This window comes from Hevea brasiliensis, chromosome 3, assembly GCF_030052815.1.
Source record: "Hevea brasiliensis isolate MT/VB/25A 57/8 chromosome 3, ASM3005281v1, whole genome shotgun sequence".
Lineage (NCBI taxonomy): Eukaryota > Viridiplantae > Streptophyta > Magnoliopsida > Malpighiales > Euphorbiaceae > Hevea > Hevea brasiliensis.
In genome coordinates, this window is record NC_079495.1 from 100,675,146 (window position 1) to 100,696,949 (window position 21,804).

Consider the following 21,804-nt stretch of genomic DNA (forward strand, 5'->3'; position numbering starts at 1 on the left):
TATGGGGTGGATTGGAGGTAGATGAATGCTGTGAAAATCTCTCATTCTTGAAGTATGGAAGATGGAGTTTCATGGATAGTGAACTTTGCAGGAAATAAATAATTTGAATCACACAAAATCCATTGAGATGAATTTCTTTATTGGGGTGGATGAGAGGCGGATGAATGCTGTGAAAATTTCTCATTCTTGAAATATGGAAGATGGAGCTTTGTCCATCACAATTAACAAGCTTCTTAGAGTAGTTAGGTTTAGAGACGCACGAGGAAAGGGACAGGGTAGCTACCGTCGCCGACTCCCATAAGAAAACAACGACATGAGTCAAACGGTCAACGATTCAGCCAGCCTGGTAATCTGGCGCTTCTCAATCTTTCACTCTCAGGTCTACTCACCTTTTTATGACCATGTACCAGAATATGCCCTATTATTTGTGGGGTTCAAATTTTGGTGACTTGGACTTTTCATTCCTCAATCTTTTTATTTTAACGACTTTGTGAGGGTATTTTTAAAAGAGTCAGAACTTGAGTGTGAATATATTAAGTGGGTGATATGCCTTTAATTATAGGATAAAATTAGAATAAATTATTATAATATAAAGTTAATTGCATGTTATATGGAAAATAAAGTCAAGAAATTAATACTAGTAGAAAAGTATAAATTTTACATAATGCGATCAAATGTAAAGATTAAAAAAGAGTATACCTAGAGAAAAACGGAAAAAAGAAATGTTCCCACCAAATATTTAGAGTGGAACATCAAATCATGACAAATTTTGCAGGGTAGATTGGTGATTGTAAAGATGTTTGGACAGTGAATTTGTATGCATTCGGCTTTGGTGCAATCTATAAAACAAACCCACCTTTTGTTCCCAGAAGAGAACTCAAACTGAAACTTGGAATTATATATTTGTTCATTTCATTGGACTGTTAGTATACCTAAGTCTTAGGAGAACACAGACCATTGGATCTCCCACATCATCGAAATAATCCAATCTATCACCATAGATAGAAACGGTCCCCCCGCAAGTCACATATATATCTCTCCAAAATTTTGTTATAAATAGGGTAGAACATGGCAGCCATACCATGTCCAAAAATATTCAAGGCCAATTCCAGTCTTAGTCGCATTGTAGCAATCTCTAAAATGTTACGTCCAAAAATGGAATCTCCGGTGACAGAATCTGGTAAGAACAACCCAGAAATGCAGAATAAGAGTATCATTGATGCACTATACAGGGCATTAGCTCAAGGTCACATGGATAGAGTGGCTGAGTTGCTAGCAAGTGACCTGGAGTGGTGGTTTCATGGACCTCCACGGTGTCAGCACATGATGAGGGTGCTGACCGGTGAGGCGAGCCACAATGAGTTCAGGTTCGAACCAAGAAGCATAGAGGTTATTGGGGAATGTGTGATTGCAGAGGGGTGGGAAGGTGCACAAGTATACTGGGTGCACGTATGGACCTTGAAAGACGGTCTTATTACACAATTTAGGGAGTATTTTAACACATGGCTCACTGTGAAGGACACTAGCCCAAATCGTAGGGAAATTGGGGTAGAGAGCCGCCATACCTTGTGGCAGAGCCACCCCGGAGACCTTTTTAGCCGTTCGCTACCCGGCCTTCTTCTGGCTATTTAAAGAGCCTGTGGCTGGTGGGTCATGAAATTGTTCTAGCTGCCTGTAAAACTCTAATGAAAATGGAAATTTTTATATGCTATATTTTATGTCTTGCTTTTATGGATGAAAGTGTAGCAGTCTGTCAAGGCATGCGCATGGCGTGATGTTTTATTTCTGCAAATAATTTTATGGTGGGTTTGTTGGCTGGAAGCTAAGAGAAAAATGGCACGGAGATGCAGAGAAGGAATAGAACGTTGACAGTGAAATAAAAAATTAAATCTTACTTTTAAGCTTCGTTTGGAATAAATTATTCACACGAAAGAATTTAATAATTGTGTTTATTTCTATTTTTTTAAAAATAATTTTATTTTTTAAATTAAAAAAATTAAATTTTATATATAACAACAATTCGAGTAATGCTAAGTTAAAGCAAGAGATTCAAGGAGTATCACCACTGCAAATCATTACACGTGAAAAAAACATCTTGAATTCATCCAGTTGGTTGAGACCCATGATTGCAAATTTATCTGAGAATGTTCAACATTTGTTTATAGGGTGGTGGGGGCAAGTTCTACATGCTGCAATTCCATAGCAGTGCCACAAACTACACACGCAATGCTTCCAAAATAACGAGATAATAGAATATAACAACATTCTATTTACTTCTCTCTGATGCCAAATCAAGCAGTGTGCGAAAGAACCGATGCGGATACATAGGAGGTTGCTCAGCCAGTGCCTGCACCAAGCAAGGTATAACATTTAAAGAAAGTAGTAGCTAGTTTACTTACTACATGATTCCAGTAGCTCATGCAAAACTAGACACAAACACCCAATCCAATTCCCCATCAAATGCTCCAACACATGCATGTGCTGCACCATATGAATTTGGAGTGTCATATCTACCTGATGAATCAGGACCGTGGAAGGAGTCATTCCAGGGACGGTATTGACCTCTATAACCAGCACCTGCAAAGAATTTTTTTTTTTAAAAATCAAAATTAATAATTTAAATTCTTGAATCTAAGACTAAGTCATGGTGACATCATATGGCTGTAGGATCTTCAATCAACTAACTACAAAGGAAGAGTGAGGTTCACTTTATATTGCCAAAAACTACATCGTTTCCTTCTTGTTGGTAAGCAAAATATAAGAAGTTTTCTTATCCTGGATTTTACACTAAAAAGAAGTCCATCCTGTTTTTTTATCTAATCAAGGCAAGCCAAATGGCATACCAACAACACCATAGAAATCTTCTCGTGTTCACAACTACAGGGAAATTCGGGCACATTCAATAATGGTACTGAACGATCAACGTACCTCTCCATTATCAACATTAAGAAAAGCATCGATTCGTGAAAATCCTTCTAATTGTAGAGTGTTCGCAATCAGTTCGACATGCTGTTTACATTTCTGCAAAGCCTCATTACTGATTCAAGAAGGACACATTAAATTAATCAAATTAAAGATCAAAGAAGAAATAACAATTAACAAACACAATGAAGAAAGAGAGACATGGGGAGGACTTTATCCATTAACTCATGTCGTATCAGACATAACAATGTGCAAATTATACAACTCAATTCAACTCAACTCAACTAAGCCTTTATCCCAAGAATTTGGAGTCAGCTATATGAATTCTCTTACTCCATTCTAAACGATTTTAGATTAAACCCTCGGAAATGTGTAATACTTCTAGGTCGTGTTATACTACTCTTCTCCAAATCAGTTTAGGTCTACCCCCTTTTTTTTTTTTATTCTCTAACCTAATGTGCTCTACTTGTCTAACTAGAGCTTCCGTATGTCTATGCTTCACATGACCAAACCACCTCAATCTTCCTTCTCTCAACTTATCCTCAATTGGCACCACTCCTACCTTTTCTCTAATACTCTCATTACGGACTTTATTTAGTCTAGTATAACTACTCATTCACCTTAACATTCTCATCTCTGCAACTCTTATCTTAGACATACGACTCTTTCAGTGCCCAACACTCACTACCATATAACATGGCCGATCGTATGGCTGTACGGTAAAATTTTCCTTTCAACTTATTGGGAATTTTGCGATCACATAAAACTCCTGTGACACTTCTACTTCAACCATCCGGCTTTAATCTTATGACTAACATCCTCCTCTCATCCCCCATCTACTTCAAGGATTGAGCCGAGATATTTAAAGTGATTACTTTGGGGTAGCACCACTTCATCCAAACTAACTCCTTCCCTATCACCAGTTCGGCCTTCACTGAACTTGCAATGCATGTATTCTGTTTTCGTTCTACTTAACTTAAAACTCTTTGATTCTAGAGTACTTCTCCAAAGCTCCAACTTTCTATTGACTCCTTTTCGCGTCTCAACTATCAGAACTATATCATCTGCAAACATCATGCACCAAGGGATACTCTCTTGTATATGTTTCGTCAATTGAGATAGGCAAATCTCTTGTGTCCCCTCTCACTATGCGCAAAATAATAGTTGCTCCTTCATACATATCTATCAACACTTGTATGTACCTAATAGATACCATTTTTTGTTCTAACACTCTCCATAAGACATCTCTTGGAACACTATCATAAGCCTTATCCAAATCGATAAAAACCATGTGTAGATCTTTCTTCACATCTCTGTATTTCTCTATCAAGCTTCTAATGAGAAAGATCACTTCCATAGTTGAACGACCGAGCATGAAGCCAAATTGATTGGGCGAAATAGATGTGTCATGACGTAGTCGATGTTCCACAACTCTCTCCCACAACTTCATAGTATGGCTCATGAGTTTAATAATGTGCAAATTATACACAAGGCCAAAATATTATTTAGACATTCAGACCAAATGACGGTGTATTTAACACAAAAAATAATTTTTATGCAATATGATATTTTCTTAAGAGATGGAGTCAATGTGTCACTCATCAGCGAATGCCCTTTTAAAAAAATTTAGAAGCATCAATTTACATACAAAAATTGAACGAATGCCATTTTAAAGAAATAAGATATTAGACAATGAAAGCAATAAAGAGAAAGATTTGTCATTTTTTTATTGAAGGTTCTAGAACAAACCTAACAATTGATGTAGGTGGAGGAGTAAGGTTGATGCCAGTTCCACCTGTCAAATAACATCTACATTAAGACACCATAAAGTGCACGAACATTTTCAATAAATATCATATAGCAAATTAGCAACTAAATCTTGACATTAAGCATTACAAAAGCTTCAACAGCAACAATTAAATCTTCCTCTTTGCTCCATTTATTCAAATCTCACATCAACTCTCCATTATTTCATTACTGATAACCAACTTGCTCAAAACCACTCTAATGCAGAATAAGAAGATTAGATTTTTATTTAGAAATTTTAATTATTATAGAATTAGGAAATTTAAAAAGTTTTTATTATTTGAGAATTTTATTATTATTAGGTTTATTATTTCCTAGTTTATCTTATTTAGTATTCCTAATTAGTTCTCTTTCCAAGGATTGGTTCTTATTTTGTTTTTTGTTCTTAGCTATTCTACATCACACTATGTCTAAATGTTATGCCAGCCATTGCTCATTCTAATGACTCATAGACAGCACATAAAACAAAAGAGAACCACAGATGAAATTCCACATCTATCTTTAAGGGTAGAAATTGCAGCGCCCAAAGACGTACCTTGAAATTTCTCTTCAAGTGATAAAATATCACCAGTTTCTTTAATGGTGACACTAGGACTCAGCGAGTGCATAGATCCACATTTTCCTATAACTCCAACTGTTATTTCCACCCATCGACTGTGTCCTTTCCACATTAGGCGATGTGCATTTTCGCTGATAGATTTAGATGAAAAAACAATCTCATCAGTCTCAATGAAAGGTTCGAAGATCAAGAGCTCTGGAGGAGGGCTGGGCATCTCAATCATTCCATGTGCCTGAATATTTCTCCATATGAAAGATGTAAGATTGTTTCAGACAAGACTCATATTATCAATTATGTACAATAGCCAATCGAAAAAAAAGGGACAAATTTACCATCCAATAAACATAAAAACAAGGACAAATCAGTTAGGAAGTTACAATTACTTATATGGCACTCATCAGTGTGAAGGATAAAAATTCAGATCCTAGAATGAGCAGAATAAGTCACGATAGGTTAATTTCTTTATCAATATATTTATTTGAAAATGGGTTAATTTATAACCAATTAGTGCTAGAGAACTAAAAGGCTAGCTACTTTTAACTGGAATTAACAGTCTCAAGCAGCAAATTTTCTTTAAGACAGTTATCAGATGCATTTACAAACAAGCATCCACTGGTCCATGCATATGCCACATGCATATAAAGCTCATTCATCTTATTACAGATAGCACCCACATCAATTTCCTTTCATAACTTCCATCTTGTTATCATTTCAGACTTTCTAGACTGACATTTAGCAAGTTATCATTTTGCAACAGTTTGTCAAACCCAAACAACAACTAAGTCTTAATGCCAAACTAGTTACTAAAAGATAACAAAAATCTTGCTTGGTTTTAGTCAAGAATATCTATAAAACTATTAAACATGATGTTTAGCCAGGAGTCTATACCTTTGACAAGCTATTAGGTGGTATCCGAAGATGGCAGTCCCCCAATGCTTTGACATAAACTGCAAGGTCCTCCACACAACTACATGGACAATTAAATAAGCACAATATGCTCAACAACAATACAATGAGAAATATTAAAATAAGTATAATATAGAATATAGATGATATCAGCTTCAGCACATTTAAGTCTTTAGGAACATTCCAGTTTCCAAAAACACAGGCAATCAACAAACACCACCTGTCGAAGAAATAAAAAAATGCTATGTTTGGACAGAAGAATTTCAAATGATAGAAATTGGATATGAAGTTCAACTTGTTTGACTAGAAGTTGCGCATTCTTTGATTTACTACATTCATGCAAGGAGATAGATTCATGCATGTGAATGAGAGCTTATTTTAAGTGCAATAAATTACAGCTTTTCATATGTATTCCAAAATTCAGACTCAAAAAGTTATTATTTTCATTCGAGAATTTAACATAAATTCAATCAAATAAAACCTATGAATTATCAAATCCCTCAATCCAAATGCAATAAATTGATAGAGAGGATTGGCAATAAAAAAGGTTAAAAACTGACCATAATCTTGCAACACCAGTTGAGCATCCGTCTCTTGCTGGTTTAACACATAAAGTTTCACACTGAAGATTTGAGGTCAAAATATTCCAAATCCCAGGTGCAGGTACAGTTAGCAAATCCTCTTTTTTGCACACTTCTTTATTTATGGTAAGAACTCCCAAATCTGCAAGCTGTTCATTTCCATGGATGATGAGACTTGTGATACCGAAAAAGAAAGAGGAAAAAGTTTATTCAGATCATAAATAGCAAAAGGAAATAGTAAATACAGCAAACTTTTCATAGGAAATATCATAAATTAATTTTGTTAACATACATTCCTCAGAGCCAAAGATGTTGCAACTTTGTCCATACAAGTCCTTGAAGCTGCTACACCAGGACCTTTATTTGAAAATAGAAGGACAATTAACAATTTAATTCTAGAACAACTTGACTGTTTGCATTCCAAGTATGCATAGAATAAACCTGTATATGGAACTCCTTCGGCCTCCAGCAAAGACTGAAGTGTACCATCTTCACCCATGCCGCCATGCACTATAGCAAACATTAATAAATGTCAAAAGGGAACATTCAAAATAAAAAAATAAAAAAAGAAAAGAAAAGAAAAGAAAAAGGAATTGCTCTAACCTTAAGCATGTCACCCTAAATATGCTATCAACAAAATAAAATATGCAGGGGCCAGTACTAAGTAAACCAGATAGAAGATCTAATCGTTTGAAGACTTGATGCAAAAAGAATCCATAAAGTTCCTTCTTAATTCTTACTGTTGTCATAAGGTCAATTTAAAACATGTAATTACATTCTTGAAAGATTTCTTTGAATTAAAAATCCTACCAGTACACCCAATGTTTCTTTTTCGCTATATACTAAATGGTGGCAAAACCAATGCCCAGTAATTTTCAAAATTCCATACCAAACAAAATAAAAGGGCTTACATTTAGTGCAGTAGCAATAGTCTTGGATTTGCAACATCTTAGTTGCTGGTTCACAGTGGTAGCCAATTCTTGTAAAAAAACACATGAAGGTAAATCTATCAACTAAGCTCCCTTCCCAACTCTCTACTTCAGTTTGATCAGCATTATGCATTAGCAAAATTTTACCCCTTTTTTCACTCATGACAAGCACTAACCAAAGCAAGTAATAAAGCTACTTTGTTGCTCGAACAAGAATCCACATGCCATACTCAAGGTATTTAAAAGCATGATGCACACTCAAAGTGATGTATGATCCCATAGCTTGAAGTGCAAAAAAAGAACTTGCTTCATTTAAGAAAGAGCAAAATTATTAAAAAATTAACTAATAATATAATATGCAAAGAAATATATTTCTCTATATAAAATTTAAACCCTTAAGAAATTATCAAACATCCAAAAGTTTTTAGCATTCAAATTTATAGTCATAACCTAGAGATCTTCACTAGATTTCCCATCAAAATCCATGACACATTCATCCTCATCTCCAAAAAAAGATCCATTTCCATAAAATCTTCATCTAGACAGTCTCAACATCTTCCAACATTGGCCTTGAAGTTAAGATTCTTTGTGATTTTTTTTTTTTTTTTTTGGGTGCTTTAAGCGCAAAAAAGCCCTTGCTTCATTAAATGCGCTTCGCTTAGCATATGTAAAATACTTTTCCTATTTTTAGTTAAGCTTCAGTTTAAGTGAGTACTTTTTGCGCGTTTGACTACACTAGTCATAGTCCAAACAGTTGAATTATAACATTTTCCTTTAGAAATGTCAAGTGGCAATATCCATTAGAAGATAAAATTCTAACGATAAAGATGTAAAGCATGCATTTACGTTTGCATGCCATAGTTTCCCAGAATGAAAAACCAAGACCTGTAAACAGGTTGTTTACTATAGATCTATATTTGATGCTATAACAAAAATTTACCATGATAAGAACAATATCCGAAGAAAAGCTTCCATTGGTTAGATTCAAGTCCAAAATTAAGACACCCACTCATATATATCAAACATGAAAGATTATGTCAATGCACATTGATAATGAGAAAAGAAATGATGCAACATTTGACTGCAAGAAAATACATAGTTGAAAAATAGAACCTGCAATGAAAACTGTTGCTTGAACTTCCTTGACTAGCTTAATCCACTCCTCCAATGAAAATCTTGTAGGTATTTCATCAGCAATATCAAACCCTTTAAACCAACTATGCTTCTTCAAACCTTTCATGAGATCATTTGTCACTTGGTTACGCAAGTGAGATGTCAATGCAGCCCGAGCTGGTTCAATTGCCTCTATGCAGGCATCAAGAACTTCCTCTGTTGTGTGTCTCAGCACAAGAGAGTAACTGCATTCAAAAAATATATTATTTTCCAGGATTTAAAGTTACTTCACTTGTGACCTAGAGGTCATGGGTTCAAGCCATCAAAACAGCCTCTTTGCAAAGCAGGGGTGAGGCTACAACATCAACCCTCCCTAAAGGCCACAAGTGAGGATATTTTGTGGACTGGGTCACCTTTTTCCAGGCTTTAAAAATAACAAAATAGAGAAAAAAGAAATATGTACTTACGGCAATGACCAAACTGCTCTAGAACTAGCATCAGAAGAATTGCCATTTGATGGAGCAAGCAAACAAGGAATTACATCGAGCTGTAGAAAATGGAAACCAGAGACATGATTCATTATGAACGATAAAGCTTAAGTAATAATCAAGATGCCAAGCTAATTAAAGTCGTAGAAATTGAAATTCTAATTCAGTCAACCATATATGGACATCTAGCCTTCCATTCTGAAAATGAAATAATAAAATCAATTGCCTCTGTCTTCAAAAAGACACTTTAGCTATTGATATATCGTTACAGTTGTACTGTTGTACGCTCAATCCTTCATCATATTAAATATGAATGTTAAGCAATAACAGCATAGCATTTCAAATTCAATACAAATTCTTTTAATTATTTATTATTTGTAAACATTAGATTAACTTTCCTTACTTTTAAAGAAAATGTATATCTCCTAAAGTCACCAGCATAAGCATTAACATCCAATTGACACACTGGCAACTATATGCAAACTAAATAATTAAATAGAAAATATCTTCTGAACTTACATCATCAAATGCTTGCAAGCTAAGCCATACATTTGTTCCACTCATAAGGGATACTTGCCGCTCTGAAGTGTCCCCTCCAAAAATAACAAAAACTTTGCGAGTCCCTTCACGTTTGCTGAACGTTTCAGTTAGCTGCAAGGATTTTGATCTTCTTGGCAAATGATCAGATATATTATTGTTTAAAGCAAGATTGGGAAACCTCAAGCAAGCACGATGGATGATGCTCCGCAGAATATTTGAATGAGAGAATCCAACCTGGACAATAAAAGAACTTTGTGAGAAAAATAGCAGCTATGAAACAGATGAAGGGTGACCCAAAACAAAATCATTAAACATATTGAACTTACGAATACATGTGGGGCATAATTAGCTTGCAAAAAGTATAGGAAGCATCTACTAATAAACCATATAGAACATGAATTCCAAAGTTCAAACTATTTGTACTCTATAATCATTATTTTCTGCAAACAAAAAATTAATACATAATCATTTCATATTTTCTGTTGCATGCCTATCTCAATTCATAGCATGACCTGATAAAAAAAAATCAAACTGTTGGAGCTTGGCTCCATAGTCCATCCTCAAGTAGCATGCAATTCAATATTGCCAATGCCAAGTAAAAATACTAAATGCCACCTGATCCTAGTTTAGGTGCTGGGGGATAATTATTTGATGAAAATTATAGGTTCAAGCCATAATGCTTTATTCTTCTACCCACCCCAACACACACATGCACACACAAAAGAAGGTACAGTACAAAATTATATTCAGCATACATCCATAATGATTATGAAACACACAAGATGGATGCCAGCCACAACTTTCAGCTCAAGCCCATACCACAAAAGTATTATGAAAAGTACCTTTGAAGCTTGTTGAAATAAAAAGCTTGTCTGCTCCATTCCGCTGATCTGAAAATAGAACAAAAAATCAATATGGAATGCCTAAGAAGGTTGAAAGGCCAGAGTCTCCAATGGATAGACAATGACTTACCAGGTTAATGTCAGTGAATACTATTGTACCAAAATCAGTCCTTCCAAATTTCCCATCTGAAGATGAGAATGCATTAGTTGAAGGAGGCAAAAACCATCCATCTATCCGAGCAAAATCACGTAGGTGAAGCCGTTGGAATAATAGAGACGCTCCTTCTCGAATCTTTCTAATTACATCTATAGGAAAACGAGGAGGAGTATGATAAGCAACCTGTGAAGAAAGCAAGAATTTCTCAGGATAGAATAATAAATAGAGGCAATGCAGATTACAGAATGAAATATTTTATACTTCACAACTTTTAAAGAAAATAATTGTGATGCAAAATAATCCAATTCACTGCTGCTCTACCTGTTGTGTTGGAAGATACTTTCTTCGGTAATTGAAAATTGCGTCCTTTTCCCTTATATCAACATTGCCATGAAACTGGAGTTCCACCTGAACATCAATGTCATATTACTCAATGTCATTACTGGAACCAAATCCTGTGTTAGGCTATGGATATTTATTGCATATTCATCTAAATCTTGCAATGGTGCTACTCAAGGCACTTTAGAAGAATTTAATATAACTCAACACCAGTATGTTAAAAGCATTATTTCAAATTTAATCATGCAGTCTCTGACATATAATGCATAAATAAGATATCTTTCTAAACTTTGCAAACATCAAGTACAATAGACAATTACAGTTGATGTTGATCTTTCATCACCTTTTGAGATTTAAACTGATATTTAAGCAGAAAGAAACAGTGAAAGGAAATGATGTCAAAAGCAAATAGGAATGTACCTCAGTTGGCAGTAGAACAACAGGATGACAATCAAAGCCAGATCCCACATCAAATACGATGGCTGTAAACTCGCTTCCTCCCTCAAGGAATATTTCAACAAGGACTTTATTGTCAATCCCCTTTCAAACATTAACAGAACATAAAATTCATGTCAGTTGAACCTTCCAACCACGATACTAAGTCTGATATGCTAACTCTTATGTGGTCCACATGTAAAACCGGTTGAGTTTGCACAAGTTACATTTCAGCAAATAAGGGGAATTTGAATTACCTCCAAAATTATATCATTCGCTTTTTTAAGAGAATCAGTAACACCATAAGCAACTATTACACCAATACTTGATCCTGCTACAGCTGGCTTCACCTGCAAAAATACAAGGATAATGTTTAAGGTCTTGAAGGCTGAACCATCTCAAAATAAGTGTTTACTATGCTTCTTAAATAGACATAATAAAGTGTGCCTTACCACAACTTTCCCTGAGATAGGGTCCAATTGGTTTCTTGCAAACCACTTGGATAATTCAGATTCGTCTATTTTGCTTCCCTAAATGCCATTTCTAGTGTTAGAAGATCCAACCATAATCAAACACACTAAAATAAATAAATATCTTGATCTAGTTACAGATACAATATGCATAGGTCATCCAATTAAGAAGTGTGACGAAAAAAAGCCACTGAATGGTTGGAAAAATACCTGCACTAAAAAACTAGGTACAGTTATGAATCCTTGTTTGCTAAGCTCCAAGGATGCATGATACTGCACAATAATTTAACGGGAAAATGGTTAGCAATATCTTGCAGTTGCAGAAGAGGTAGCCAGTAATATGAATTGCACACAAGGCCATAGCTATGAACACATGAATGTTTCCTTTTGCATTAGTGGTCTAAAAACAATATCATTAAGCGGTGATCATATTCCAGGACTTATCCCGGTATTCATCGTTAATTAAGCAAAAAGGGACTATGCCAGTCAATTAAATATGATGAAGATGAAGTATGACCAGTTATGTACATATTCTGAAGGCTACACAACTTGTTAGTACCATTTTGTGATCCAATACTAATTAGACCATAAAAAACCTGATGTTATCATCATTTAAAACTTCAAGAGAGAAATGGAAATACTGGTGAAAAATTTCAGTTTCCAAAGAGTTAAACCATGTAATAATGTTCATCTATGGATTTACTACATCATCAACTGTTCAAGCACTGTGTTCAAAATGCTTCACATAATGCATTACAATATGAAACAAAGTATTACAAATAATGAGACATAGTATTTCATTTCCAATTCTATTTTAGGCTCCAAACTAAATGATATATTAAAAATTCAAGTGAGAAACAACATTTTCACAATGTGAAAAAGAAAATTTCCTCTTTTACCTTGTCAAATGCTTGACGACACTCCCTTGATCCTGTGCCAACAAATGGAATATTGTACTTTTCCAATAGCTCCTGAATAACCCACCACGTGTAGGAATTAATATCATCTACAACTTTATCAAGTCAAACTTTGAAAAAGAAAATATACTTTATACATGCAAATCATGTCTGCATCTGTTACTGATGAAGAATTATTCAATACTTCACCTGAATGCCACCATCTTCACCAAATCGACCATGAATTACAGGGAATACTATGTCCACAGAGGCAGCAAGATGTTCTGCAAATTCAGACAGAGATGAAAAACCTTGGGCAAGGCTGAAAAAAAGAGACAATTAGTCATCTCAACACTTCCAATTTCAATTTATAAAAAAAGTTTAGAAATCTAGCTTACCTTTCAAGTTTAAAATCAAAATCTGCTGGAGTATTTGAGTATACCTGAAAAACAAATGACAGAAAGAATTAAGAACAAAAGCAATTTTCGCATATCATCAACTTAAGAGCAACAAACACAACATTAATACTTAAGAAAAGATTCATATACATAAGTTTGGAATCTTTGGAAAAGAAATGTCGAAACTTCAGCCATTCAAAGCGTTGGTGATCAATTAAAAAAACCCAAACATATGAAGCCATGCTAAAATTTTAGCAATAATTAGAAAAAAAATCAAATAATAGTTCTTCTTTTATTCAGTTAACAATTCAAACTGCATTTAAACTATATTGTCGATATAAGAATTCATAGACAACCGTGTTGTACAAACCTGAGCGGAGGATATAGCATAGGCATTGAGTTCATAGTCTATGTAGTAGCAGCTTACGTGCAAATCTTCTCCCTGACACAAATTTGGAATGAGAAAAGGTTAAATACAATATTTGGTCAAATGTGGAACTTGGAAGCACTCCGTCGTTGTATTTAATTATTATTTTAAAAAGAAAATGAAAAGACACAAAGAATCGCTCGTTTGTATTCATAATTACAATATAGTACCTGAATGTGATCAAGAACTGATCTAGCAGAGTTTAGAGAAATCCCACGCTCTGCTGAGGGTCCTCCACATATTAGACCAACTCTGAGGACCCTACCGCCCTCCTGCCCCTTCTCATCCTCAACAATTCGATCATTCACCACCTCTGTTGTGCAACGTGGAATTCCAACTCCCAAACACCGCGTCTTCGAACAAGAAGAAGAAATGTTTAACTTGCAATTCAATTTCAACGAGTTCGGGAGGGAATCAGAAAAAGATTTCTGCTCAGCAAAGCTAGCTTTCCATCCAACGGCATCGTACCGCCGGACGCCGCTCTGAATCAAAGAGAGCTTAACAAGGGAAGCCATAGAGAGGGGAAAGGAAGAAGAAGACTTGGAGAGGAGATGATATTGGGATAGGGAGGAGGAGGAGGAGGAGGAGGAGGCTAAGGCATCTTTAATAGAAAGTGATGGAGTGACGGAGCATGGTGTTGTATTTTGATATGTTTGGATTCCATTTGACCTGTTCTTGAAAAAATATATGGTTTCGGACGGCAGAGTAGTTCAAATGCCACTGCTCGCGTACGTCGTCTTCTTCATTTCATTGGCCGTTCGTGTGCATTTTCATGTTTGCTTGTTGTATGTTTGTTCTTCTAGTGGATTCTACAAATAAATATTAAATTTTGGACATTCAAGCGGTACCGTATAGCTACATGCGACAAATCCTTGTGACGCAATTCTTTTAACCTTTTGTCCCCATTATATTATTTTTAATAAAATGATTAATTATATATAAAAAAATTATAAATTCTGTTTTATAATTGATGTGCGAATTATTATGGTTTATGAATTTTTTTTAATATAAGATTGAAAAAATGAAGATTTAAATATAAATTTATTTGTTGCGAAATATTCCTTTTAGATTAAAATATATTAAATTAAAATTAAAGTTTAAACTCGTTGAAAAATATATTTTCAAAAATATTATTTCTAACTGCAGTTCAAACAGTATATCAATTAGACTTTAGGGGTGTGAAATTCAAACCTATTAATATAAATTTTCCTATATTGTCAAAAAAAAATATTTTAATTAGCAATTTTAGTTCTTAAAATTTATTAATAAATTAGATGTGATAGGTCCAATAATTGTTGAAGCTCTTAATCTACAAAGCAATAGTGCTATGAAATGGATGGCAAGCAGAGGAGCATGGGAGACAGCCCTCTCTTCCATTGGGTAGCAATCTAGGGTTGTTTAGTTTTTGGGTCTAAGGCTGTTGGGCTTCAGTTTGATGGACTGGGTTAATTGTTTTTTCTTCGGTTTTATTGTTAGGCCTTAAGAATCCCTTTTAGTCAGTATGTGATGGGTTTGGACCAATTGCTTATGTAAACTGCCAGGCCAGGCTTTCTAAGCCTATCTATGAAACTGATTATCTATGGATAAAAAATTTGCACTTGGTGCATACCCAAATTCGTTTCAGCAGGGGGATTTCAATATCTCAACTGGATGCAGCACATTAAGCGGCTAAACCGCAAAATGTGGACTTCAATGGCAGATGGATTTTTACCAGTTTGGTGAATGGTGATGCTATCGAATTCCTTGACGATGGCAGTGAAATTGCAACATCCTCCTCATCAATTGCAGTAGCTAAATCCCGATGAAATTTGTGCGGCAGTTCATATCTAAACAAGTTTAAAGGTACTACTGAAAATCAGTGCAGCACAAGTTATTAATTATACATGCACTTATCAGCTACTTATTGATAAAAATTTGTAGAAAAAAAAGTTGTATGACCTACATGTCTTGTATAGGTATTTTATGATTATTTTGTATTCATTTTATCCTTTAAATTTAATATTTTATAACATTTTAGTATTTAATTTAGTTAAATTTTTAATTTTAATATTTTATGCTTGATTTTTGGATAATTTGATGTTAATTGAAGGTTTGAATTGCTAAAGTCAAAGAAAATTTATTTAGAGAAGAGTTGAAATTTGCCTGTACGGGGCATGTTACTTTGCTCGACATCGGAAGTGAAAATGTTAAGTAAATCAACGATTTTCAAAAGAAGTCTCATGCCCCATGTGATTCTTAAGTTGCCTCAATTTTCTTCATCTCCTCAACCAACAAGGGGCATGGTGAACACCAATCCTGAAACTTATACCTGACACATTTTTAAGTTGACTTGGACTATTTTTTACACCTCACTACTCATTGTGTCTTTTTGTCTTTTCTTCCTATTAGATTTTCCAGGTAAAATGTGACACATAAATTCATCTTATTCTCTTCTTTTACATAAAAAAAAAGAGAGAAAATCCTTTTGAAGAGAGAGAAAGAAGGAACGCTATTTTTGGAGAAGACCTAGCTTTGCAAGTGATGCTTTCGGTTGTTATTTCTTGGAGATTTAGATCCTCATCTTTGGGTTTCTCTATTTTCATATTTATTTACTTTATTTCATATTTTTTATTGTAAAGATAATTATGAGTGAGTATATTTTCTTGTTTTTAGAGTTGGGTGTAATGATTTGAGTTTTATTTTGTGTATTTGGATTAGTTTTAATCAGATTTTGATTTATATAAGTTTCAATTCATATCTTGTGTGCTTCTTTACATATCCATTTTGGTAGCCTTTGGATTTTATTCTTAATCTTTGATTGAATGATCAAAAGGTAAAATTTTTTTTTAGAAATTCAAAATATTAAACTTAATCATCTAAAAATAAACTAGTGAATTAAGAGTAATTTTATAGTTGATTAAAGTGCTTAAAGTGTTTTGGGTAAATCGAATATCGCATGAGAATAAAATTTGATTTATTTTAAAATACTCTTTAGTTTGCTTAGTTTGCTTCAAAGAGTAAAGAAACTCAGAATCTTCCTTCAAACTTGCATTTCCTTTAAATTTGATTTTACTTATACAAATCCTAGTAAAATTTATTTCATGAATCTCAATTCTGAAATCATGTTTACCATTAATTAATTCTATTTTTAAATGTCCATTGTTAATTTAGTAATTTTACCACTTAATTTGAGGTTTACTTGTCTTATTGCTTATTTTTTTTTTTTATATTTCTATTAAATTGCTGGAAGTAACTTTTATAGTTTGCTACTTAAACATCAATACAGTTGTGGAAAGTACACATCATGTATCCAAGTCTTGCACAACCAATTGATATTTTTCGTTTTCAGAAAATTGAACTTACAGGTTATTATCTATTCACATGCATATCATTGATGGCATGAATGTCATGAACAAAAATTGAACCTCATACCGCTCCAATGCATCTTTATCGCATTCTAGCTTCTGCAAGGGCGGCAAAGGAATACATCGCCTTACTTCCATACTTTTGCAAGTTATTATTGAGTGACTGTCGGGTTGCCTGTTCATATATATCAATGGCTTTATGATATCTGAGAAAGATCGAGAAATAGAATCAGTTATCACATTTAAATTTTCATATTTCATTTTCACGCACATTTCACATGGAGATATGCAGGCACACACATTGTTCTCATAATTAGGCTCGTTCATTCTTTCCTATGTTGTAGAATAACTAAAAGAAAATTGAGGGACAAACGACCCCAGAGAGGCAACAACAATGAAATTACGATTTTGCTGTCAAGAAATGGTTAGCCTTAGTATGAAGAAATGAAGAAAGAATCTTTATTGATTACAAAGAACAAACTGAGCAGTAGCTCACTTGTTGTCCCAAAATAGTTCAAGAGGGGGGTGAATTGGATTTAACCAAATTTTCAGCCCTTGCTTGTAGCCTAATGAAAAATTGTGGCTTTGTTAAATTAGGTGCTCCTATATACATATAGTGAAAGTGATATGTGTTTCAAGAATGTGTCTTTAAATTGCAATTCGAGCCTCAATCAATATTTATAGCAATTTTTAACATAACATGCATAGAATTTAAATTACACAAAAGTAAAGAAATTAAGGTTAGAGAAATCAAACACAATGATTTTTATAGTGGTTCGACTTAACTAGCCTGCATCCACTCTCTTAAGAACCCTCTTTGAGTCTTCTCTCCACTATTTGCTCTTTTAAAGGCTAGAGACCAAAAGCCCTTTACAACTTTTTCAACACCAAGTTTTTTGTAACGATCGGGCTCCAACCACTAGAGGAATTGTCTGCTTTGGCCATAAGCCTCACGGTTTTGTCCCATAGGTGGAATGGAGAATTTCCCATGAGGTCACTCATCTTAGGATTTCTCTCAAGCGAGCATGCTTAATCCTGGAGTTCTTCTAACTCTCCAGGCCATTTCATCAAAAGGCGCCTCTAGTGATTAGTTCCCCCATTTTATATATCATTACCTTTTGGACCCAAGACCATCTCCATGCTTTGCCGATGTGGGATTTGCCTATGGGACCTGTCTCCCCCCCTTTCGGGACTCAGCGTCCTCGCTGAGGTTTGCCCCACCATCGCCCAAGAGGACACGTGAGCGGCTCTGATACCAATTGTAACGATCGAGCTCCAACCACTAGAGGAATTATCCACTTTGGCCATAAGCCTCACGGTTTTGTCTCATAGGTGGAATGGAAAACTTCCCAGGAGGTCACCCATCCTAGGATTTCTCTCAAGCGAGCACGCTTAACCCTGGAGTTCTTCCAACTCTCCAGGCCATTCCACCAAAAAGCGTCTCTAGTAATTAGTTTCCCTATTTTATATATCATTACTTTTTGAACCCAAGACCATCTCCGTGCTTTGCCGATGTGGGATTTGCCTAAGGGACCTTTACTAAAATATGTCACACCTTACCCCTTTGTAAGACATAATATGATCTTGTAGTATACCTAATGAATTATCGACTCCGTCTACCGATAACCCATTAAATACACTACAAAGGATTTTAAAACAATTTTCTTACTTTTTGAAAGTGGTGAGTTTTTATAGCAGGTATTAAAAACATTTAATTGAAGTTTGAAAACTGGTTAAAATTTTTGTCTATTTTTATTTTTACGAAATTTTGGAAAAATTTAGGCAGAGTGCTGCCTATATTTGGAAAAAAACAGTTCTTCAAACACCTGTAAAAATACTTTCAATAATTCTTTTCGTCAAATCACCCACTACTACAACACAAATCAACATTATTTCTCTCAACTCCATAATTCAAAATAATTCTCAATTCAATTGTCATCAAAATAATACTAAATAATTTCATTCATATTTCATTAAAGTAAAATCAATTTACATTCATTAATCAAAATTTACATTAGCAAATCCAAAATATACATGAGAAAATCCAAACTAATATTATTACAAAATCTATACAACTGCTCAACATCAGTTTATACATATACATACAGTTACATATACAAATATAAATATTACAATCAGGGTATAAAATTATACCAGACAAAATCTCATGGATGTAGCTCCAAGATCCTTAGCAGCTTACTCTGCTGCTTCTCTAGTCTCTCTATCTACGACCGTAATAACAGCCATCGCTGAGTATTATGACTTAGTGGTGCACAAACATTTTATGCATAATTCAAATCACATTTATTCAAATATGGTATTGAACATGAAAAACAGATACAAAACATGATTTATAAATTTTTAGTCCAAACAATCTCATTTACGAAGTCTCAAAACGAATTTCATAAAAACACACAGTTATATCATGCCATTCAGAACAATACTCATCTCAACAGCCGAAGGCTTATGAGAAATCACAAGGCTAGCTAGCTCAATCTATGGATACTCATTCAATTTCTTCCTCTACTGGCACACACCTCAAAACTTCAGCCAGAGAGGGAATCAAAATTTAAAACTAATTTCTCCCACTAGTTATGCTAGTGAGGCATTCAAATATATGATCATGACACTGTAGTTTCAAAACTATCTTAACAATTTATCAAACATTTACTGACAATTAAATCACATATCATCAAATTTTCAACAATTTAGATCAAAAGCATAGTGTACATTTCAATCATCATTTTGCAATATAAGTAAACCACAAATCATTTCATGCACTTTGCAAAAGAATTTTAAAGGATATTTATATTGTGCACAAACCTCATGCGAGTCACCTCTTGGCCTTGACTCCATGCCTCGGGTTCTTTTCCATTATTCTTTTCAACTGAAACACATAATTTTACAGTGTTTCAGTATCATAATTTATTATAAGTACAAAAATAAATTTAAATCTATTTATATCTAGCTTTAATATGCTAAACTTGATGTTCTTTAAAATTTACATTTCGGGGTTACTATTCACGATACTATTCAAGTCAATTTATTGACTTTCTAATGCTTAATAGGTATGGGAATTTTAATTTCACCCACATACCACATTTTGGTTACCTAATTTGTTGGTTTTGGTTGTTTTCCTCAAATCTTAAGTCTCTTAGGTGAAATTTCAAAATTTTAGATTTTGTGCCCTATTTTGCACTATTCTATTAGTCAAGTTGCTATTGAAATTTGGCTAAGTTTTCTTCATAGAAGTTGTTCCTTATTGTCTTAACTTTATTTCCCTTTTTGAATCACTCCATTTGGAGTTTTGTAGCCCAAGTTATGGCTATTTGAACATGGCTGGCTAGATTTGGTGTTACCCAGAATTCTGGGCATTTACTGGATAATGACAATTTTTGTACATTGATTGCAGGTGAGTTTTTAGACAGGTTATGGTCAAAATTTGAATTTGCTTTATTCATGAAAGTTGTAGAGCTATGTTTCAGCTTTTTATCGGTATAAAATTTAGGTTATTTGAACCTTCCTAGACCAAGTTATGGTCATTTACATAACTAGTATTCATTTGGTCATTTTTGTACAGGTCAGTGAGCCCAAATCCGAATTTGGCCTAATTGTTCACTAAGTTATGGTCACTTTCTGAACATGATTCCTAAATGAAAAATGGTCAATTTTGTGTCTAGTTTCATTTTCAATTGGCCTCACACCAATTGGGTTTGTAAATTATCAGTTTTATTCCCTGAAAGGGACCTAAGTCAAGCTGTCTACATATTAACCCTCACCAATTCGAATTGAACCTTATTTCTAACAATTCACACACACCACAAATGGTCACAATTGATCATTTCTCAACTCAAATAAGGTCAACTATATCAATTAACCGATTCTTAACTTTTTCTTCAATTTTTTCAAAATGCTCAAAACCCTGATTACATAGAATTCAAATCTAATGCATTCAAAACATATACCTACACTTCACATACACAACTCAACCTAAACAACCATTCAAACACCTCAAAATCATTCATTTCAAACCCTAACTAAGGCTGGCTAAAATTTTCTTTTGATCCATCAATAATTATTTTATTTTGATTTTAAGTTGAGATCTAAGTTAATTAAGTAATAAACACAACAAATAAACTTAAATTTTCAAGTACAAGTGCTTACCTCTATTAGAATTTTCAATTCTTTCTTCCTTTTCTTCTTTTCTTTCCTTCTTCTAAAGCTTCCTCAAGTAGATCTAACAAGTTCTTATGGACTAGTTTGGAGTCAAGGTAAGGTTTAATGGTTGGAAGCAAGCTTAAAGCATGCTTTAATGGAGGTTTTTGGTGAGAGAAGAAATGGGATAGAGAGAGCTACGGGAATTTGAAGAAGAAGAAGAAAAAAAATTATCTTTTTAATTTTGTTTTTATCTCTTTAATTGACTTAATCAAATAGAATAATTAAATGATAATTATTTATGAGGTAATGCTTAGGTCATGTAGGTGATGTCATTATTCTAATTTTCTCTTCTTTTTCTTTTTCCTTTATTTTTCCAAAGCTTCTTAATTTAATTCCCAATTCTAAAATTTTCTTTTCTCTGATTTTATTGGACAGTTAGGTCAGGAGTCGGCTCTAGGGCTGAATTGACCAAATTGCCCATCGCTGGTTCAATC

The 21,804-nt window shown here is 34.1% G+C and overlaps 2 protein-coding genes across 7 annotated transcripts; one reads left to right on the forward strand and one right to left on the reverse strand.

Moving 5' to 3' along the window:
* Window positions 1-963: 963 nt before the first annotated feature.
* On the forward strand, window positions 964-1,711 carry LOC110633725 (wound-induced protein 1). Its single transcript, XM_021782451.2, has one exon. The coding sequence runs from the start codon at window positions 1,069-1,071 to the stop codon at window positions 1,630-1,632; it is 564 nt and encodes a 187-aa protein (XP_021638143.2). The 5' UTR covers window positions 964-1,068; the 3' UTR covers window positions 1,633-1,711.
* Window positions 1,712-2,035: 324 nt separating this feature from the next.
* On the reverse strand, window positions 2,036-14,600 carry LOC110633724 (uncharacterized). 6 transcript variants are annotated; one of them, XM_021782447.2, is made up of 24 exons: window positions 13,979-14,598; window positions 13,752-13,823; window positions 13,382-13,425; window positions 13,194-13,305; window positions 12,987-13,058; window positions 12,298-12,360; window positions 12,070-12,147; window positions 11,875-11,967; window positions 11,603-11,722; window positions 11,165-11,251; window positions 10,817-11,026; window positions 10,687-10,734; window positions 9,824-10,078; window positions 9,284-9,363; window positions 8,817-9,061; window positions 7,216-7,284; window positions 7,067-7,131; window positions 6,754-6,923; window positions 6,176-6,254; window positions 5,264-5,519; window positions 4,672-4,717; window positions 2,929-3,037; window positions 2,515-2,577; window positions 2,036-2,347 (listed from the first exon to the last, which is right to left on the reverse strand). In XM_021782447.2, the coding sequence occupies exons 1-24, from the start codon at window positions 14,321-14,323 to the stop codon at window positions 2,267-2,269; spliced, it is 2,862 nt and encodes a 953-aa protein (XP_021638139.2). In that variant the 5' UTR covers window positions 14,324-14,598; the 3' UTR covers window positions 2,036-2,266. The 6 variants fall into 6 exon arrangements, 3 of the variants coding, with proteins under 3 accessions (XP_021638139.2, XP_021638141.2, XP_058000176.1); XM_021782449.2 differs by having other exon boundaries at window positions 13,194-13,267; window positions 13,979-14,126; XR_002490879.2 differs by lacking the exon at window positions 2,929-3,037 and having other exon boundaries at window positions 13,979-14,599.
* Between the last annotated feature and the right edge of the window lie 7,204 nt (window positions 14,601-21,804).

Excerpts from the sequence above, each read along its gene's own strand:
- LOC110633725 (XM_021782451.2), top strand. The coding sequence starts at position 1,069 with ATGGCAGCCATACCATGTCCAAAAATATTCAAGGCCAATTCCAGTCTT.
- LOC110633724 (XM_058144193.1), bottom strand. The coding sequence starts at position 14,323 with ATGGCTTCCCTTGTTAAGCTCTCTTTGATTCAGAGCGGCGTCCGGCGG. Across the intron at positions 13,426-13,751 it reads ATGCTATATCCTCCGCTCAG|GTATACTCAAATACTCCAGC; the intron begins GTTTGTACAACA and ends TTTGTTTTTCAG. Across the intron at positions 6,255-6,753 it reads ACTGGTGTTGCAAGATTATG|TTGTGTGGAGGACCTTGCAG; the intron begins GTCAGTTTTTAA and ends TTGTCCATGTAG.